The 18,207-nt window shown below is 37.7% G+C and overlaps 1 protein-coding gene across 1 annotated transcript; it reads left to right on the top strand.

Annotated features, from left to right (window-relative positions):
* Positions 1 to 5,380: 5,380 nt before the first annotated feature.
* uspl1 (ubiquitin specific peptidase like 1) lies at positions 5,381 to 18,113 on the top strand. The gene is made up of 9 exons (XM_005808423.3): positions 5,381 to 5,580; positions 8,360 to 8,516; positions 8,887 to 9,009; positions 10,289 to 11,141; positions 12,355 to 12,465; positions 13,438 to 13,567; positions 13,937 to 14,062; positions 14,866 to 15,026; positions 16,041 to 18,113. The coding sequence occupies exons 2-9, from the start codon at positions 8,391 to 8,393 to the stop codon at positions 17,687 to 17,689; spliced, it is 3,279 nt and encodes a 1,092-aa protein (XP_005808480.1). The 5' UTR covers positions 5,381 to 5,580; positions 8,360 to 8,390; the 3' UTR covers positions 17,690 to 18,113.
* Positions 18,114 to 18,207: the final 94 nt, after the last annotated feature.

Here is an 18,207-nt window from a genome sequence, read left to right as displayed (position 1 = left end):
CATCCACTAGATAAAAAACAATGAGAGGATTTTTGCTCTAAAATGAAAACTTAATAATCTTTCTGTATATGTGCCTGAATAGCCCAATGTTCCTGATTTATAGACCATCATATAGGGACACTTGGCACAGCCGCTGAACTTTACAGCAGTTTCTTGCCCTCTCTCAAGCAAATGCAACATATTTTACTATCAGGAGACACATATTTTGCCTTTGGCAATCTTTTACATATAACCATGTATTCAAATTAATTCAAATATATAACGGCACCTATCAAATAGTGATGAATATATTCAGAGGGCAAACATTCTCAAAATTATTTTTTCTCATCGCAAAATCGATTTTGTTTGACATCTTGAGCATGCTTTGAAAAAGTATTCATACCCCTTGAACGTTTTTCACATTTTATCATGTTACAACTACAAACCTCAATACATTTTATGACATAATTTAGTGTATGTGTCAGATTAATAAAATAGGTGGCATGATTTCAGAAGGGGAATAAAACTATTTTTAAAACTATGAAAATCTGTGGCATGCATTTGTATTCACCCCCTTTCTTCAGTTATAGCTGCAAGACCTTTGGAGTATGGGCACGTTTATGTGCTTTCTAATTCTTTTAAGCAAACTGTAGTCACATTGAGTGGAACAAAGCTGTGAAAATCAGTTTCTAAGTCTTGCCACAGGTTCTTATTTGGGTTTAGATTTGGACTTTGACTGGTCTTTAAAACACATACTTTAATCTAAACTATTCTATTGACTCTGGATGTATATTGTTGTCCTGGTGGAAGGGAAACATTTGGCCATTTGTTTTTTTTACTTCCATGATTGTCTTGTATTTAACTCCATTCATCCTCTTATATTTTGACTCAGGCAACCCCACAGCATGATGCTACACCCACCATGTTTCACTCTGGAGTGTTTTGGGTGCTGTGCAGTGTTACGTTCCAGCCACATATTGCACTTTGCATGTTGGCTGAAAAGTTCATTTTTGGTCTCATCAGACCAGAATAATTTCATCATAAGTTTTCTGTGTCCACTATTGCTTGATAGCTAAAGGGGCTGAAAAAATGTACATGCCATGCTTTTCAACGTTTTATTTGAATAGTATTGAATACCATATATCACTTTCTGTTCAGTTATGAACTAATTGAGTTTGGTTTGTCACATATAGATTTAAATAGATACAATGAAGTTTTGATGTAGTGCAACAAAAGGTGCTAAAGTTCAAAACTTTTGCAAGGCACTGTACAGTAGCTAACTGAAAGATAACAGAATACTTATTCCTGATAAAGACATGTCTAGATACTGACGCATCAATAAGAAGTAAATCAGTAAAACTGAATCTGACTAAGTCTCACCTGAAAGGAATCAGTTTTATGCAACAGCATGTTTATTTTGGATGCTGTTGTTTTTGTTTCTGTCATTGCCTAAATAGGTTTTTATTGAAAGTCAAAATTATTCATTCAACTAGCAGATTTAGTTTTACAGTGATATTTTCAGTTTACCAACAACCAGAAGTTGTATTTTTTTTTGTTTTTGAATGGATAGTAGAGTACTAACTTCAATTTGATTAAGACTCTGTTGAGGGAGTGAAAAATTAGGTTGGCAGCAACAAGAACTTCCAACCTAAGAGAATTAGGTTAAAATACCAGTGGAAACAGATATTCTAACCTTTTTTCACTGGTTAGAATACCAGTGGAAACAGTGAATTTTCAAAGGAGTTTGATTGTTATACAAAGAAAGATTTTTCCACTGAATATTGAATAAGGTGTACAAAACTAATTAGAATGGGGTTTTTTTCTGAATTAATACCATTTTCATTTTGCTGTATTATATTTTGAGAAATGACTGTGTGACTTCGGTTTGTGGAGATTTAGAGAGTACATTTTTATCCTGAAAAAAAAGTATTCACTTTGTTGTTATATTTATGTGAAACTGATTGTATTTTCACGCTGCTGAAACTTAGGGATTACATCTAAGGATGATGCTCTTTTTCATTTTCAAGACGTCAGAGGTCTTGTCAACATCCTAGGAGTTACAATGCTGCTGACCTGAGCCAGAAATGTTGAATCCAAGACCCCTTTTGAGAAACCTCAAATATAAGAAGACAGTGACTCTGTAGTTACAACAAAATATGAGCATGTATGATATGTCTGCTTGGTGTTCTTATTCTTGCATGAATTAAAGTGCTAATTTAGTGAAAATTGTTGATCTCTGCTTGATAACCAAGACTGACAGTAAATGATTGACAGTCATTTTTCCTTTTTTATATTTTTTCCCATCGCTTCCTATCAGAAAGTATTTTTTTTTGCACCATGACTCATGGATGATTAGGAGATTTAACAACTGACCTATCAGTCAGAGGACACCTCACATATGCTAAACCAGCACATGTGATTACAAATAAAAATCAACTTTAATTAGCCATTAAAATCCAATAAATTGAGGCATGAGCTAGTAAAACAGATTGTAAGTTTAAATGTATTTGAAGATGTTGTGATTCATGTGTAGGAATGATTTAGTAACAACAGAACTCTTGTATGGTTTAATATCTTTGCCTCAATTCTGTAATATATTACGTATAGTTGATAGGGGTTCATGTTTTTATTATTCTAAATGTGACTGTTGCATTTTTTATTCAAAACAACTTCAAATCAGAAATTGATATACTGCTGTTACACTTGCTGGATTAATTGCATAATCAAGAGATACTAAAAAGGTCATGATTCTGTATTTCCTGTTGTGATAAGCAGACATCAAAAGCAACACTTTCTAATGCACAAATTATGCAGTTTGAGCTTTGCTTTAAAAAACAACAACAAAAAACTAACAACTCTTGTCATGTTACAATCAAGATCAACAAAATGTTGCTTTTTTCGGCATAGCTTTAGCTGGATGCTCCAGACTGTTGTCTTGCTGGAAAATAAATGTTTTCTGAAGCTCTTGCAGTTGAAAACAAATTGTCCTTTGGTGTTTCCTTATATTTTTGCTGAATTCATTTTATCTTCTACCTTAAAAAGCCTTACAGGGCTTTCTGCTGTTGCCACCATGTTTCACAGTGAGTATGGTGTGTTTGTGGTCATGTGCAATGTTTGGTGACCACCAAACTTAGCGTCTTGTTTGATGCCAAACTCTAGTCGAGCCTTAATATGAGGGGTTTTTTTCAACTGTAGCTTCTTCATTGCCACTCTCCTATAAAGCTTTGACTGGTAAAAACCCAGACAACAACTGCTGTATGCAGCATCTTCCATCTCACCTGATGAGGCTTCTAATTCCTTCAACATAGTCATAGATGTCCTGGTGGCCTTTCTCACTAGTCTCCTTCTTGCATATTCTTTCTGTTTGTGAGGACGACCTGATCCAGGCAGATTTACAAATGTGCCATATCCCTTAGAATTCCTTGATGATGGATTTAACTGAACTCCTGGGGATGTTCAGAGCCAAAGTGTGTTGATCATGTTTGATTTGTAAAAGCAATAAACGGGTAAAATATCCAAGGGGATGAATTTTTTTTATGGGCACTATGAGTTACCATAATTATGCACATGATACATATTTCAATGTCACCAGCTAACTTTGAACCCAAGTGTTAGGACAAATCAATGCGTAGGTATGACACAGCTTTTTTTTAGGTTATATAAAAACAAAACTGAAGTACCGGTAATTAATTTTGGTCTGAAGAAGGAAGGACCAAGAGTCAGCAAACAACTTCAGTTTTCACAGCTAACCTAATGAACAGGTCAAAAACCTGAGCATGAGCAGTTCTGAAATTTCAGACAATTCACATAAGGACAATTGCAAGGTTGGCCTGCTATCACCTGAAGAATATTTCTAGAATTTAAGGACTAATGTCACAGCAAAATATTGCAAAACTCTTTATTCAAATTGCTGCCATAGTAGACAAAGAATTAATAGTGATTTTTCAAAATAAAAAATTGGCTTTTTTATTGTTCATTTATAACATAGGTTGGTTCCTGACTCTGAATTAGGTTTAAAGTCCAAAGTTGATCCATTTTTGGATGTAACTCTGCAACAAAGCAAAACATTTGGTGCTGGACGGTACACCAAGTGGCAGGCACCACTGAAGTTTCATTAGCACAAATCTAATATCAGAATTTTCTCTTTAGATCTGAAACCAAATATGGATTTTTTTAAATATGAAAACATTAGTTAAACTTTTCACAAATTAACTAGTAGAGCCCACTGCAATATTTTCTTGTTGCTTAACCTTCTTGGATCATATAATGTAAGAGGTTTCTCTGTTCCTTTAAACAAGGAAGGGAGTTGGTCATGATTTTCTAAATATAGTCATATGTTATTTTTGTAATTGTTGCTTATCCCTTATATCTTTATGCATTGCAACAAACTAATTCAAATGGATATTATTCTTTCTAATAACATATTTAGAAACAAAGAAAAATGGCTGACAAAGACTTTATTTACATCCTTGAATTAAAAATGAGAAGGATGAACTGATTCCAAATGCCAATCACAACCCAGACTCAGGCCACATGTCTTCCTGCGATGCTGCCTGTCTGTGCCTCACTTTGCATCAGGAGATGCCACGGCAGAAAGCTATAGCCGGCTCATGTTTATGCATTCTAATGAGCACTCCCTGGGAAAAATATGCAAATTCATTTTGTCATCAAGAGGAAAATAGAGGACAGGAGAGCTGCAGATACAGGAGGGGCTTAAGGGAGGAGGGCGAGTGCAAGAGGCGGGATTGGGTTAAGGGAGGTGTTTGTGTGTGACTTTGCACGTCTGTGAATGTGTTGTAAATGTGTGATGGGGGAGTTAAGGCACAATGGAAGTAGACACACAGTGAGCGACATATGTAGACCCCATCCCACCCCCACCTATCCGTTCTTAAACAGATGACACATGACACACACATTATATATACATATATATATAGTCATTTGCAAAGCCAGAAACAGAGTGTGTATGGAGAGATTTTATCTGTTTGTAACAAAGTTGAAAAGCATTTCAGTAGTTTCTTCCATTGAGTCCACTGGTTCTGATCTACGGTAACAAGATCTGATAGTGGAACAAAATCTATTTTGCTTTCAAAGTTAGCAAACATGTAAAAATTATTACTATTTTGTAAAAGATTTTTTTGGGGGGTGGGGGGTAAAATGCTAGTTTATTTTTCTATTTTACATTCAGAAATGTAAACACATATAGCATGCTCTTATAAAACAGGAAGTCAAGTAATCAGTTTACAGTAGCAATAATATGTAGCGTCATTAAACGTGGTGGAGCTTTTTAATTCAGCCAAACCGGCTGGTTCTGGTTTGATATGCTGTGCAGTGTTAAGTTGATATGAACAATAAGTTGAGCTCTTGCAGTTGCACCGATCCACCAGGTGGAGTCCAGCTGACGCCGTCATTCAACGAAGGGGGAAGACAAAGGCGGACGCACAACACCGGCGGCGGGCGGAAGGAGAACGTTTCTGTTGCGAGTTTGTCAGGAGATGCACATGGAGTCTCTGCACCGACGGGCATAAAAATTTAAACGCTGCGTGGATGGATTTATTTATTAAACATCACCGAATAAAACCCAGTTTAACGCGGGTTCTGGTATGTATTGCTTTGAATAATTGAAGAGAAAAACGTGCATGCGGCTAAGCTAACAAAGCTAGTTGGTTAGCAACGTGCTATCCTTCAAAATTGCATGTTATCCGTTAAACCTGTAGAGTTTAATTAAACTCTACAGCATTAAGAGTCAAAACAAGCTTAAAAAGTCATGTAATTTTGTAGTGTATCAGTCTCTCGTGTGCTGCTATATAGTTAAAATCATGGACAGGTGGAAAAGTGTAGTGGCCCTTATTTTCCACTCTGTATCCTACAAACAAGTAACACTTAAGGTAGTAAGGAATTATTAATTCAATAAGTCGTCTTGTTAGTATTTCCAGCTGCTGCATTAATTCAAACTGCTTTTCTTGTAGTCTGAACACTGAGTTAAACAAATAGAGTAGTTGTTCCAGGTATAAAGAGAGTTATGTTGATGTGCTCAGACACTAAATGATTCTGAAAATCTAAGCTGCTTAGTTTTTGTCGTATTTTATAGTTTATAACTTGACGATATTGCCTTTCCTGTAGAATCATGGTATAGGCCGCTTACAGATGCTGTCTGAATTCAGAACAGTTTTATGGTCGCAGAATATCCTCATGGTTCATTCAGGTGCACTTTGTACACGATCTATTTTAAAATAACCAACACATTACGTCGGTGTGCATGCGATGTTATTTAACACTTTAAAAGTAATATTCAGTACCTTGTCAATTTTAACGTTATTTGACTGTTTGATATGATTTTAATTGATAATAGCAGAAGTTTCTACAACTTTCCTAAATAATAGTGACGCTTTTATATTCTAATTGACACATTATAATACTGTGGCCTCCTAGAATAGTATTTTTTATTATTATTTTTAAACATACAAATTATGTTAAGCTGACTGTCCAGTACCATGGACAGCAGGAACTGGATTTGTAGTGTTTTTGATGAACCACCAGTGGACACAAATTGTATGTCCACTCATTTACTCTTAGATTTTTTTTTTAACCTTTTTTACAAACTTTGGAGTCAATATTATGACAGAACTCTATTAGAATAAAATCAGCAGATCAGGTAACATCTTCTCTATAGACTCTGGAGCCTGGTGAGTTACAATTAAGAAGACGTAAAGGTGCAAAAACTAAGACAGGCTTCCCTAAAAATGGAGGGACAATGAGGAAAAGTGTTATTCAATGCAAGAAAGTTGATGTTAAGCCAGCATGAGCATTCTGGTCAGAATTGGCCATTCAAAAAAACCCCAATATAAAACAAATCATTAAAACAACCTGGACATAGACATGTATGTTGTTTATAAAGTGTTAAATAACCTGTATCCTGCCTCAAGCATTAAGGGCTGGAAAAAGAAACCACCACCCTCCTGCACCTCTGCAAGTATTAATCAGGTCTAGAAAATTGAATTATGGTTGAATAAATAATACCTGTTATTTGATTGCACTTTATTGTCATTGTACTAAACAAAACTATTAGTGCTACTGTATAAAAGGTGTGTAACAAACTCATTATATGCCCTAAACAATGCACACACTCTCATTAGTAAATGATAGATAACATGCAGCACAATCTCTCTAAAATATTTGTAGCCAAGCCATCTACTAATAATGGCACAATAATTTGAGAATGGATAGAACATTCAAGGACCAAGGTTCGTTAATTATAGAAAAATAGTCTTACCAATTTGGAGTTTTTTCAATGGAGATACTCGTGTAGTTGTTAATTTGATTGCACCATGCAGATAACAAATATGTAGAGCAGAGGTGACCAAAGTCGGTCCTGGAGGGCCGGCATCCTGCGTGTTTTAGTTCTCTCTGGTTTAACACACCTGTATCAAATGATGGCTCATTAGAAGGTCTAAGAAGAACATTGACATGCTGAAAAGATTATTACCACCAGGGAGAGAACTAAAACATGCAGGATGCCCTCCCTCAAGGACTGACTGGGCACCCCTGGTGTAGAGGTTCAACAATTTTGAAATATGTCTTCGCAAACATCAGCCCAACACCAGTATGAAGGTATATCAAGATTTTTAAATGTTTATAAAACATGCTTTTTTTGTTCTTTTGCTCATACTGTTGCTGAGGTTTAAAACTTTCAATCAGATGCCGTAGTGATCTGAGTTTTTACTGTGTAGCTAGAGATTAAAGTAATACATGGCTGCCCCTTTCTTATCTTCAGGTGCGGTTAGTTATATTAAAGCACCGCTTCACAACAAATGTCATCTCTAGTTTTGTTTTACAGAAACACAGTCTCATATTCATTCATTTTATTCAAGGAAAGGCAGCCATCTGCATTAAGTCACAGATTTTACAGCAATCACTTTTCCTGAATAAACATGCGGCTAGTTGACTGCATTGTGTTGTTAACTGTGCAGCAATCCCTTTTGCTAAACAAGCAGCTATAGCCCAGACTCAGGTGTTTGGAGGAGACAGATTAGATGCACACACACAAAATGTAGATGCACTGACTCTGGAGTACTAAATGAAAAAGCTAATCAAGTGTAGCTTCTTCAGTGGCTTCATGTAGGAGAGAGATGCAGCTAAACACAGACACTATGCTGCAGCTGCAAAAAAATCTGTGCAATAATGGAAAAACAGACCCAGGCGCAGCAATAGCTCCTTCAGTTCCTTTATGTACGAGATGAGGTCAAAAAGACGGGACCAACTATTCAAGAAGTAGAAAAAACTTCTTTTACCTTTCATCTTTCTAACCTAACCTCCTTTCCCATGCATTTTCATAACTTTTTAACCTGTGCTCTGTGCTTATTTGTATCCTCCCTCTCAGCTCCTCTGACCATGAGCCAGGCTGCAGTGACATGGTGATATGCTTTGAGCGGCAACGGGCAGCCGTGGAACCAAGGAGCGATAGCTGTTTGCCAATGACTGGCGAAGGCATTGGTTTGGAGGCTTTGGCCTCACCGCAGGCGGGGTATTTGGGAAAAGTCAGTGGAACTCAGTTTCCTCTCAATGTTGTCACTTGCGCAAAGCTGAATTGTATTTGAGAGAGACACTGTGACTGGACAGTACCAATCCAAATTAATTGAAGAAACAAAGAATGAAAAATGAAATTAAGCATAACTGGAAATCTGATGGTAAAAGGCGAAAGTATTGTTTGTTTGAAATATGTGGCTAATGTCTCACTTTCTCTTTTCTTTTTTTATTTTTCTGTTCTTACATACATGAACTATTGCTATCTATTCAAACTTTCAAAGTGTAAACTAAAAAATAAAACAATTTCCCACCTTTCAATCTACTTAACCTGACATCTTTGCTTACCTGTGAGATTGTGAATGTTTGATTTTTGTTTTGTAGGTTCAGGAAAGAGCTGCTTCACTGAAGGACTGTCCTTGGTGTAACTCCAAAGGGTTGACCTTTGCCCTACGCTCCTACCGGATCAATCTCCAGGAATCCATAACCCTCTGCACAAACGCACAGGTAAATCTCAGTACTGTTTACACACAATCACATCTACAAAGACATGTTGGCATTCTGGTAAACATGGGTAAGAAGCCTTAAAATGAAAATAATCTGTTACTGCAGTAATGTAACCTGACTTTGAAAAATCAAGACTTTTGTAGAAAAAAAAAGAAATGTTAGGAAATAGTTTTAACAAAATTATATCTTTAACCAATCCTCTTACATAATATTTTATTTGGTAATTTATTTACTTTATATTGAGAGTTTCTAGGCACTTCCAATTAGTAAAACCTGACTATATTTCCCAGAGGTTCAAATATGTTGTGACACAGAGACCTATTTTATTTTTTCCACCAGTCACAAGACTGTATATTTATCTTGTCACCACGCTCAATGAGCAAGGGTAGTAATTGAGCCAAAAATAACTCCAAAGCTCACTGCTAGAGTTGTAGCGAAGAGTAAAAGAGGGCATGAAAATTGAAAATCAGACCAAGGACAAGTTGATCCTGCATGAAATTCCAAATATGCTGCATTTATTTGGAAAAGTGAGTATTCAGCTATGTTTTAGCTGGTTCTGCCTCAGCAAGTAAACAGAGCAAATTCAACTCATGCTCCAAAAAATGTAAAGAGAGATTTATTTATTTTTTTCAAACTTTGTATGGACCTACATATGTTTTTGCTAAAGTTGAAGAGTTGTGCTTGGTTTGTAGGAAAAAAAAGAATGTTTATGAGGAATATAAACATATTTAAATTATTAGATTTAGTTAGAAGACTTTGCTCTTCTATCTGGTTGCTAAGGTATCCCTAGTGTTCATGCTACCACTTGTCAGCTTGTGTTGTGTTTTATATTTTCCATTTAGGAAGCATGACATTGCTAAATATGTGTGCAGATTATAATTTTTTTTTTTTTGGCTTGTGGAATTAAACTTTTAATTAGCTGATGAACAGCCGGTGTGAGTCTAAATGCTTTTCATTATTTGCATAATCTGTTGCTCCTGTTTCTTCTTTTTTCATTTTCATTCTCATATTATTGCCAGAACAACATATGAATACTTGTCATTTCTTTGCTAGTCTCACAGTTCTGGTCAGGTGTGTATGATGGGACAAGAGCATCAATATTTCCAAATTAAGATTTCTTTTCTTAGTGTGAGATTATTTTACTGCAATAGCACATTCATTTTTAGATTTTTCTGATCTTTACAATAAATTCCATCCAGTCTGTCCATGTTTGTGTAGTACATACAGTATGTTTGTTTTCCTGACTGTAGTTAATAAAGGTGTATATATTCCTATATAGTGTCTTTTCCCACTGGTTACTCGGCCCCTGGAGGATGTTTTGGCTAGCCTGGATCCTGTGGAGCCTTCGGTTGGGAACAAAAGGAAAAACTCCTTGGCTGTGGAAGACGTGATTGAATCTCCGCTCAAATGGCAGCGACTAAGCGAACATGGCGATCGCCGACCACAGAGTGTTTCTTGCGTGCCTGTCAGCTCTCTAGAGAATTGCTCTTTAAACTCTGTGACAAATGGCCACAGTGGAAGCCCAAACACTGGAAGTGAAATGGTGAATGGATACCACAAGGAAAGTCCAGATGTCAAGACAGCAGACTGGGACGATAAAGATGTTCAGGACAGAGATGATCCTGCTCCCCCTGCATGCTCCAGTTCTGTTGGATCGTCTTCAGACGTTTTGTTGGCTAGTAATGAAGCCGAGCCCCCTTCTCTCTCTCCGCACCTTGTCTACCCAGATGCAGCAAAGCAGAACAATGTTCCAGCATCGAACACATGCAGCAGATCCAATTCCAGTCAGGCCATTTATCCAGATAATATCAAAACCCCATCGTCTCTATGCAATGAGCCGACAACTAAGGAATCCCTCGAGGCGGACGTCTTCCCATGTCGAGACGTTAACGGTTTTCGTTCAGAGAGTCGAGATTCGTTGGACAAATTTGTCTCTGTTCCAAAACAGTTTCTGTGGAGAAACAGCAACAACCTCTGCTGGCTGGACTCTCTGCTGGCTGTGTTGGTAAACTGTAAGAGCTTGAGAAAACTTCGACCTGAACATCAGCCTCAGCGCTCGTCTGTGTGGCGGCTGCTGAGAAAACATGAAGGCATCTGTGCTGCAGTCCAGGAACATCAGCAAACTGACAAAGGTAATTTTATTTAATGTATATACAGCATGGAAGTGTGAGAATTACACATAAGTTATGTTTTCGACATAGATGTTAAAACTCTCACCATGTCCTGACAGATAATCTGTGAAAAACTCTGTCATTTGCCTCTTTGTGGTCCTACTGACATCTGCAGAAAAAACATAGCAGGTTGTTTCTGATTGGCCAGGAACAACCAATCAGAGCCAGAAGGAGGGTCACAGCGCTGTCAGTCACATGCTGCTCACCAGGGTTATAACAGTTGTGTGTTTTTCATTATAGTTATAGTTTTCATTATAGTTAAGTTTTATTTTGTTGTGACTTTCTGTTTGATATACTGTAGTTAGATTTAATTAGTTTTTAGTGTGTTTTCTAGTTTTTATTAGTTAAATATTGTAGTTTAGTTTTTCTTCGTTACGGTAGTTTAACTTTTTTATGCTTCAGTTAATTTTTACGCACAGAATTCACAAAGGTCATAGTATTGTGGTTATGTATGCATCGATTGGGTAATTAATACTCTACAGAAGATACCATTTCAAAAAGTTTATTCAATTATTGTTATACAACTAAATGACTCTGGTGTCACCGTTTTGTGGATTAGCATAAGTGCTGCCAGGAGGATTATGGAGTGCCGTAATTTGCCAATACCTGACGTAAACTGCTTGTGTGGGGGGGATTAATAAATAGATTCTTAAATACAAAAATGAAATATTACATTTATAATTTCACTATGTTTTAGTTTTAAAAACACATGATGTAGTACCAATTAGTCATAGTTTTTCCCTATTAATTATCACTTATTTTTCTCAGTTAACATAAATGTTTTCTCAGTTTCAGTTTTCATTACTTAATTAATTGTAATTAACAATAACCATGGGAACCAGCAAAGGAGCTTGATTCCCCCGAGATTATCTGTCTCATGTTATACTGTCGGAATATAGTGAAAGTTTTAACAAATGTGTAAAAAATGCATTTGTTACCAACTGTGTCCTTAATAGTATGTCGCTTGTTGCGTAATTTAAGGATTGTTTTTGAAGATTGCTGTTTTTGTTGGACCTTCATTTAAAGAACTGAAACACAAAAGTGACGGTTCATTTTATTGCTTAGATTGCATCTTCCTTCTTTGGGAGATGTTCCAGTTGTTCAGAGTGTGTTATTAAAACCATAATGCAGGATCTGACTGTGTTTGTTTTGACTGATTTTTGTTTCTGGTTAGATGGTGTTCCCCGGGTGCCGAGTCACGTGCTGCAAAACGCCCATGTTGACCTGCAGAATCTCAGAATGTCTGTTTTCAAGCTACTGCAACCCAAACTGCACTGCAAACTGGGTAAGATCATGTTAGATTTCTCCATTTGTATTGTGTTATTGTTTTTCCCTGAGCTTTAATTTTCTGCCTGATGTCTTTAGATGTTGCTTCAGTATTTCCACATAATCTTCTTTCTTCATGAATTTCTGAAATGCGCCAGTTACGCCTACAGCGGAACAGTCCCACAGCATGATGCTGCCATCTATTTGCTTTACAATTGAGATAGTGTTTCCAGACGTACAAGAGGGACGATGGTCATTATGGCCAAACAGTTTGACTTTAGTTTAATCAGATCACAGAGCATGTCTCCAGAAATGAAGGTCTTGGTCCCTGTGTGCATTTTCTTTTGAAGTAAAGGGGTTTTTTTTTCTTGTTGAGTGGCCTTTCAGTCTGTCTGGGGTCGTCCTGGGGTCAATCTGCACATTTCAGACCAAAACTTGTTCATCTCTGGGTCGCAGAACTTGTCTTCTCCCTGAGTGGTATGATTGGAAATCCCCATCATGTCTATACTTGCATATAATAAAACAGATAAACGCTACACATTTAAGAATCTGGAAATTGTTCTCAAGAATGAACCAGACTTAAACAGCTATTATGATCCACATTTTAAGATGTCGTAACAGCTTAAGCCAGATGCTTTTTTCTACTTCAGTCGAGCTTCTTTGACAGTTAAAACCAGTCATCATAAGTCATTGTATCAATGTAAAAGGCTGAATTTGAGCTTTTAAAGCAGTTATTATGAAACATGACACATCTTGCCCTGTTTGAGGGTGGAAGCATTTTTTTTCTTTAATACTCAAAGTAAAGGAAAAGAAAAACATGCTGATACAGACAGAAGAGGTTCAGGAGAGGCTTTGTATTTGGCTTTAAGATATTGAGGCTGTTGACATTTGTTTGTTTAAACGTATTCAGAAATGGTGTGCAGCTACAGTTTAAATTAGATCTTAGACATGCAATCTTTCTCTGAGCTATGTGTGTGTTTGTGTGTTTCAGGTCAGAGGGAAACTCCTGTTTTTGCCATGCCTCTTCTGCTCAAGTTGGACTCCTGGGTGGAGCGTCTCTTCCAAGCAACTTTTCTCTGGGAGTTTAAGTGCAGCGCATGCAAAGTTATCACGAAAGAAAGGTGGGTGATGGTTTGTTATGTGCAATAAATCAAACAGAAGCCTTAAAGGGAAACATCCTTAAGCTTAAAACTCTTAGATCTAATTAATTTTTAAAAATTTAAAACCGTATTAAATTAGAATTTTAATTTATCCTTCTAAAGTATTAATGTTTGTGTAATTTTGAGAACTTGGAATAATTTCCCTCACAGTTCTCATTGCACGTTATATGTTATAACGAATGTTGGTACTAAGTTGGATTGTGGCTGATAAATATTAGACATTTTTCTGCTTGAAAGTCCTTCAGTTTAACATATTAATTTACTGATTTTTGTTTCAATAAATAAAAGGATTATTCCATTTGTTTTATCTATTTTTGTTTTCCTCTTCAGGGTTGAAAAAACTCTCCCAACTTTCACAAATATTGTGCCTGATTGGACTCCTCTCAATGCAGCTCATTTAGCTCCTTGTAATGCATGCTGCAAGAAGAACGAGAGGAGGACGATGTTACTGGAGAGGTAAAGCTCCATATTTATCTAAACATGCAGGGCCCCCCCCTGCCCTGCATGTTTTAGGTGTTTCTCTTCTGCCAAACGCCTGGATTGGGCTGAAACGATTAATATTATTGAAATAATTGTCAACTAATTTAGTAATTGATTAATTGTTAACCAGAGTATACAATCTCAAACAAATGACCATATACTAAAAAAACATATTCACAGCAGTACTTAAGCCAAAACTGGCTTAAGTATATATATATATATATATATATATATATATATATATATATATATATATATATAGACAGTTCAAATTCACTAAAGGAATGCTATGTTTTGCATTATTGTAAAATGTTTATCTTCCTATTAACACAATGAATTGATATGCTTATTTATTTGCATGTTTCTATGTATTTCTAATATGGTACAAGACTGCTTAAGTAGTTAAATGAAAAATGTATAGAATGTGCCAATTTATTTTATCCGATTGTCAGAATAAACAAACTAATTGTTAAAGTCATTGTTAGTTGCAGCCCTGCACTTATCAAACGTGTCTAAGGGTCAGTAGCAGCTGAAGTAAGTTCAACAAAGTGCCTGGCTTGATACAATTCAACATAAAGGTCATAGATAACATCATCACCATCCCCACATCATGATGCTGCCATTATCTGTTTTAACTGTGGTAATGGAGTTTTCAGTGCTGAATACAAATTCATATTCTATAAACATTTCTAAAAAAAAATTAATGGACACCTACCAGGTTTTGTTTTTTAGTAACTTGATTCAGTCTCAGACTTGTTTTTCCTCGTGTCTTTTTGCAGTGTACCTCCAGTGTTTGCACTGCACTTCGTGGAGGGGCTTCCTCACAACAACATCAGGAACTACGCCTTCAGCTTCAAGGGGAAACGCTACTCAGTGACTGCTGTTATCCAGTACAGCCAGCAACTCAAGCACTTCATCACCTGGATTTACAATGAAGATGGTAGGTGTTAAAGATTAGTGGTTGTCTAGAAATGTGAAGGTTGCGAGTCAGATTCCAACTCACATTTGTGAATCTTATATTGTCTTTGTATTTCTACATACATCTAGTTGTCCATCTATCAATCAATCTCTCATGTTGTTTATCCATTTACCCTTTAATTCATCCCATCATTCATCTATTTTGTCAGTCATTGATCTATCTCCTGTTGATTCATTCATTCATTACCCCATCTGGCCATTGGTCCTCGTATCCATTGATTTTGTTTTTGTCTTTAAATTCAGTTCTTTTGCACTCTAGATTTCTGTTGTGGATGTAGGATTTTAAATGCAGCATCTTAAGAGAGGCTGTTCTTGCTGTGCGCTTCCTGTCAGCTGGTTGAAAGAAACCTAAAAATATCATCCAAATTCAACTGTTTGTAATTACTTGGTGTTGCAAAAAAAAGAAGAAAAAAACCCCCCTGATCGCTCTTATTACACAAACACTATTTTACAGCGAAGGTTGGCGAGCTTCAAGTAGCTGACTGCAGGTCGACTACCCACCCAACTAATTTAAATGCTATTTGTCGGCTTATTATGCTCCCAGATACTCCATAAAGAGCAGAACAAGGAACTGGTATAAAAGTGTGTGCAATAACAAAGGTTTAATTTAATCTTTTGTTCAGTTTTGTGGATCTTTTTTCACACTTTTTGCATAATTCTGTATCAGTTTAATACATTATCAACCACATTTCTTTTGTTATTTTAGTCGTTCTCATTTCTGGTCCTCAGGCCCCCCTGCCCTACATGTTTTAGGTGTTTCTCTTCTACCGCACACCTGGATTGAATCTGTAGTTAATTAAGAGCCTTCTGCAGTACTTGATGGCTGCAGAAGAGGTCATGCAACCATTTGGATCAGCTGTTCTGGAATAGAGACACATCTAAAACATGCAGAGCAGGGGGCCAGAAGGACTGAAATTGAGAAGCACTGCGTTAATTTAACCTGACCCATGTCTAATTGTCATGTTTATTCCTTCAGGATCATGGCTGGAGTATGATGATTTAAAAAATGCTTGTGAAACCCACCAGCACTTGCAGATCCCCACTCAGGAAATCCATGTTGTCTTCTGGGAGGAGGAAGAGGAGACGCAGCCGTCCTTCTGCTCTCTGTCCAACGTGTTGCTAGAACCTCCTTCAGCTGACATTGAAGCGGTTCCCAGTTTGAAAGACTTGAGCACAGAAGAACTACCAACCCAGACTCCAGATCAGTCTTTTCTTACCTCTCACAACGACACCGATATCGTCTGCGCTCTGTCAGGAGACTGCAGCACCTCAGCTGATGTCAACACATCGATAGGTGACTCCACCCTGCTTGACACCTTTGAGGGCCTTACACATGATGATTTAATCACACTCACCCTGGTGGAGTTTCAGCCTGATTCGGTTCAGTCTGAGATGCGCCCTGTAAAGGAAACCCAACAAGCAGAAGACCCAAGTAGTCCTGTGATTACTGAAAACGTAGTTTCTTCTTTACCCGACAGCTCCATCCCTGCAGCAGGGGGCAACTTGTGTCACAACACCGATGCTCAGTCTGCTCCCAGCAGCAGCCCATGTGACTCAGAGTTGTCAGACAACTTGGTGAGTGATCCCACGTTTGTGCCCAATGCAAAAAAACGACAAAGTAGAACACCTAACCTTAGGAAAACCGTCCGCAGGCAGAAAGGTAAAAAAGCAGCTTCCTCCAAAGATCCTCCGCCTGAGCCCTCTGAGACACCCGAACCTTTGGAGCAACCCGAATCCGTTTGCCCTGCTCAAAGTAACACAGCTGCTGTTACAGAGCAGACATCCACTGTGTCTTCTATTAACAACTCCCCTCCGCTCTTGACTCAGAAAGATCGCTGGTCTTACATACTAAGCAGACACCCTGTTAATCAATCTCATAAAAACATTTCACATCCTCCTCCCACACAAAATGGCGTAATATCTGAAGTGAAGCAATCTCATCCTGTTCACTCCACTCCCAAACCGGTGAAGATGCCCCCGATTCCTGCGAGAGTCCCCAGACCTCCGCTCAGTACAGAAGAACGTACGGGTCTCCCACCAAAAGCTGCAGAGATGTACGGTGGTTTTGGTGCAAAGAATCCCAACCCCGTCATTCCTCTTCCATCCTCGTTACCTCCAGCTATCTCGTCTAACCACCCAGCCCCTGTCACATGGACGTCTAGCACGTCTCCTCGGCTCACTGAAATATCTTCATTTAAAACACCGGGAAGCTCAAAGGTTTCTTCAGGTCTGGGTGACACTGAAACCCTCAGATACAAACTCTTGAAGAAGCTTAAAGCTAAAAAAAAGAAGCTGGCAAAACTGAACCAACTGCTGGGAACTGGAGGAGGGGCCCACCTCAGACCGGACAGCACCGACCTCAACTCTCCAAGCACCGTGAGCTCCAGCACCTACGACGGCTCTGCCTGCTCTGACCTGTTGTCCCCGGCAACGACAGCCAGCAACCTTTCCCCGGACAGCACTGGCTTCCTGGAGATGTTGGTTAGCGGGCAGGATGGGGCGAACCAACTGGACTGTGTGGTTAGCGGTGCCGGAGCTGTGACTCCAACTAACTATCGAACAACTCAGCATGAAGATCACAACTTCCTGGAGGAGTTTGAGTTTTTCTCTGATTTCTTAAGCTGACCGACACAGATCGAGGACGTTGGTGCACTTTAGATTTTTACTTTTCGTTACCCTGAAGGCTACAAGCACAGTTAACTGTAAAATCATATGAAATGACTTTGTAAGCTGCCTCGCCTGTTTCTTCATTTACATAGGAGTCCTTATGTTTGTGTACGACTACAATTTTACAGCAAATAAACTTGATCATGATTTTTTTTTTACCCTTTTCAAACATTGCACTTTGTTTTTCTTGTGTACTGTATGCAAAAAGATCACACAGAAGCCTGGTTAAAGGTTGAAACATTTTTATAATTTGTTTTTTTACAAGTGACTTGAAGCTGAGAGGTTTTTAATGTCATTAAAATAATTTAAACTTCTTGTTCATTTGTTAATTATCAACCTTTGGCCAGCTGTTAATGTAATAAAGTATTTATACTGCTTTTGATTTAAGTTGCATTTACTTTATAATTCAGTATACATATAGTGTTCACAAACGAGTTAAACATTCAGAAGTCTTGCTGTGTATTGCAAATTTTTTG

This window comes from Xiphophorus maculatus, chromosome 11 (assembly GCF_002775205.1).
Source record: "Xiphophorus maculatus strain JP 163 A chromosome 11, X_maculatus-5.0-male, whole genome shotgun sequence".
Taxonomy (NCBI): domain Eukaryota; kingdom Metazoa; phylum Chordata; class Actinopteri; order Cyprinodontiformes; family Poeciliidae; genus Xiphophorus; species Xiphophorus maculatus.
Note: the sequence above shows the minus strand (reverse complement) of the source record. Positions and strands in the feature narration are given on the sequence as shown.

What these genes read in the sequence shown, in the direction of transcription:
- uspl1 (XM_005808423.3), top strand. Translation starts at nt 8,391, where the DNA reads ATGGTGATATGCTTTGAGCGGCAACGGGCAGCCGTGGAACCAAGGAGC. An exon ending in CAAACTGCACTGCAAACTGG is followed by an intron (nt 12,466 to 13,437) that starts GTAAGATCATGT and finishes TGTGTGTTTCAG; the next exon opens with GTCAGAGGGAAACTCCTGTT. An exon ending in AAAGTTATCACGAAAGAAAG is followed by an intron (nt 13,568 to 13,936) that starts GTGGGTGATGGT and finishes TTTCCTCTTCAG; the next exon opens with GGTTGAAAAAACTCTCCCAA.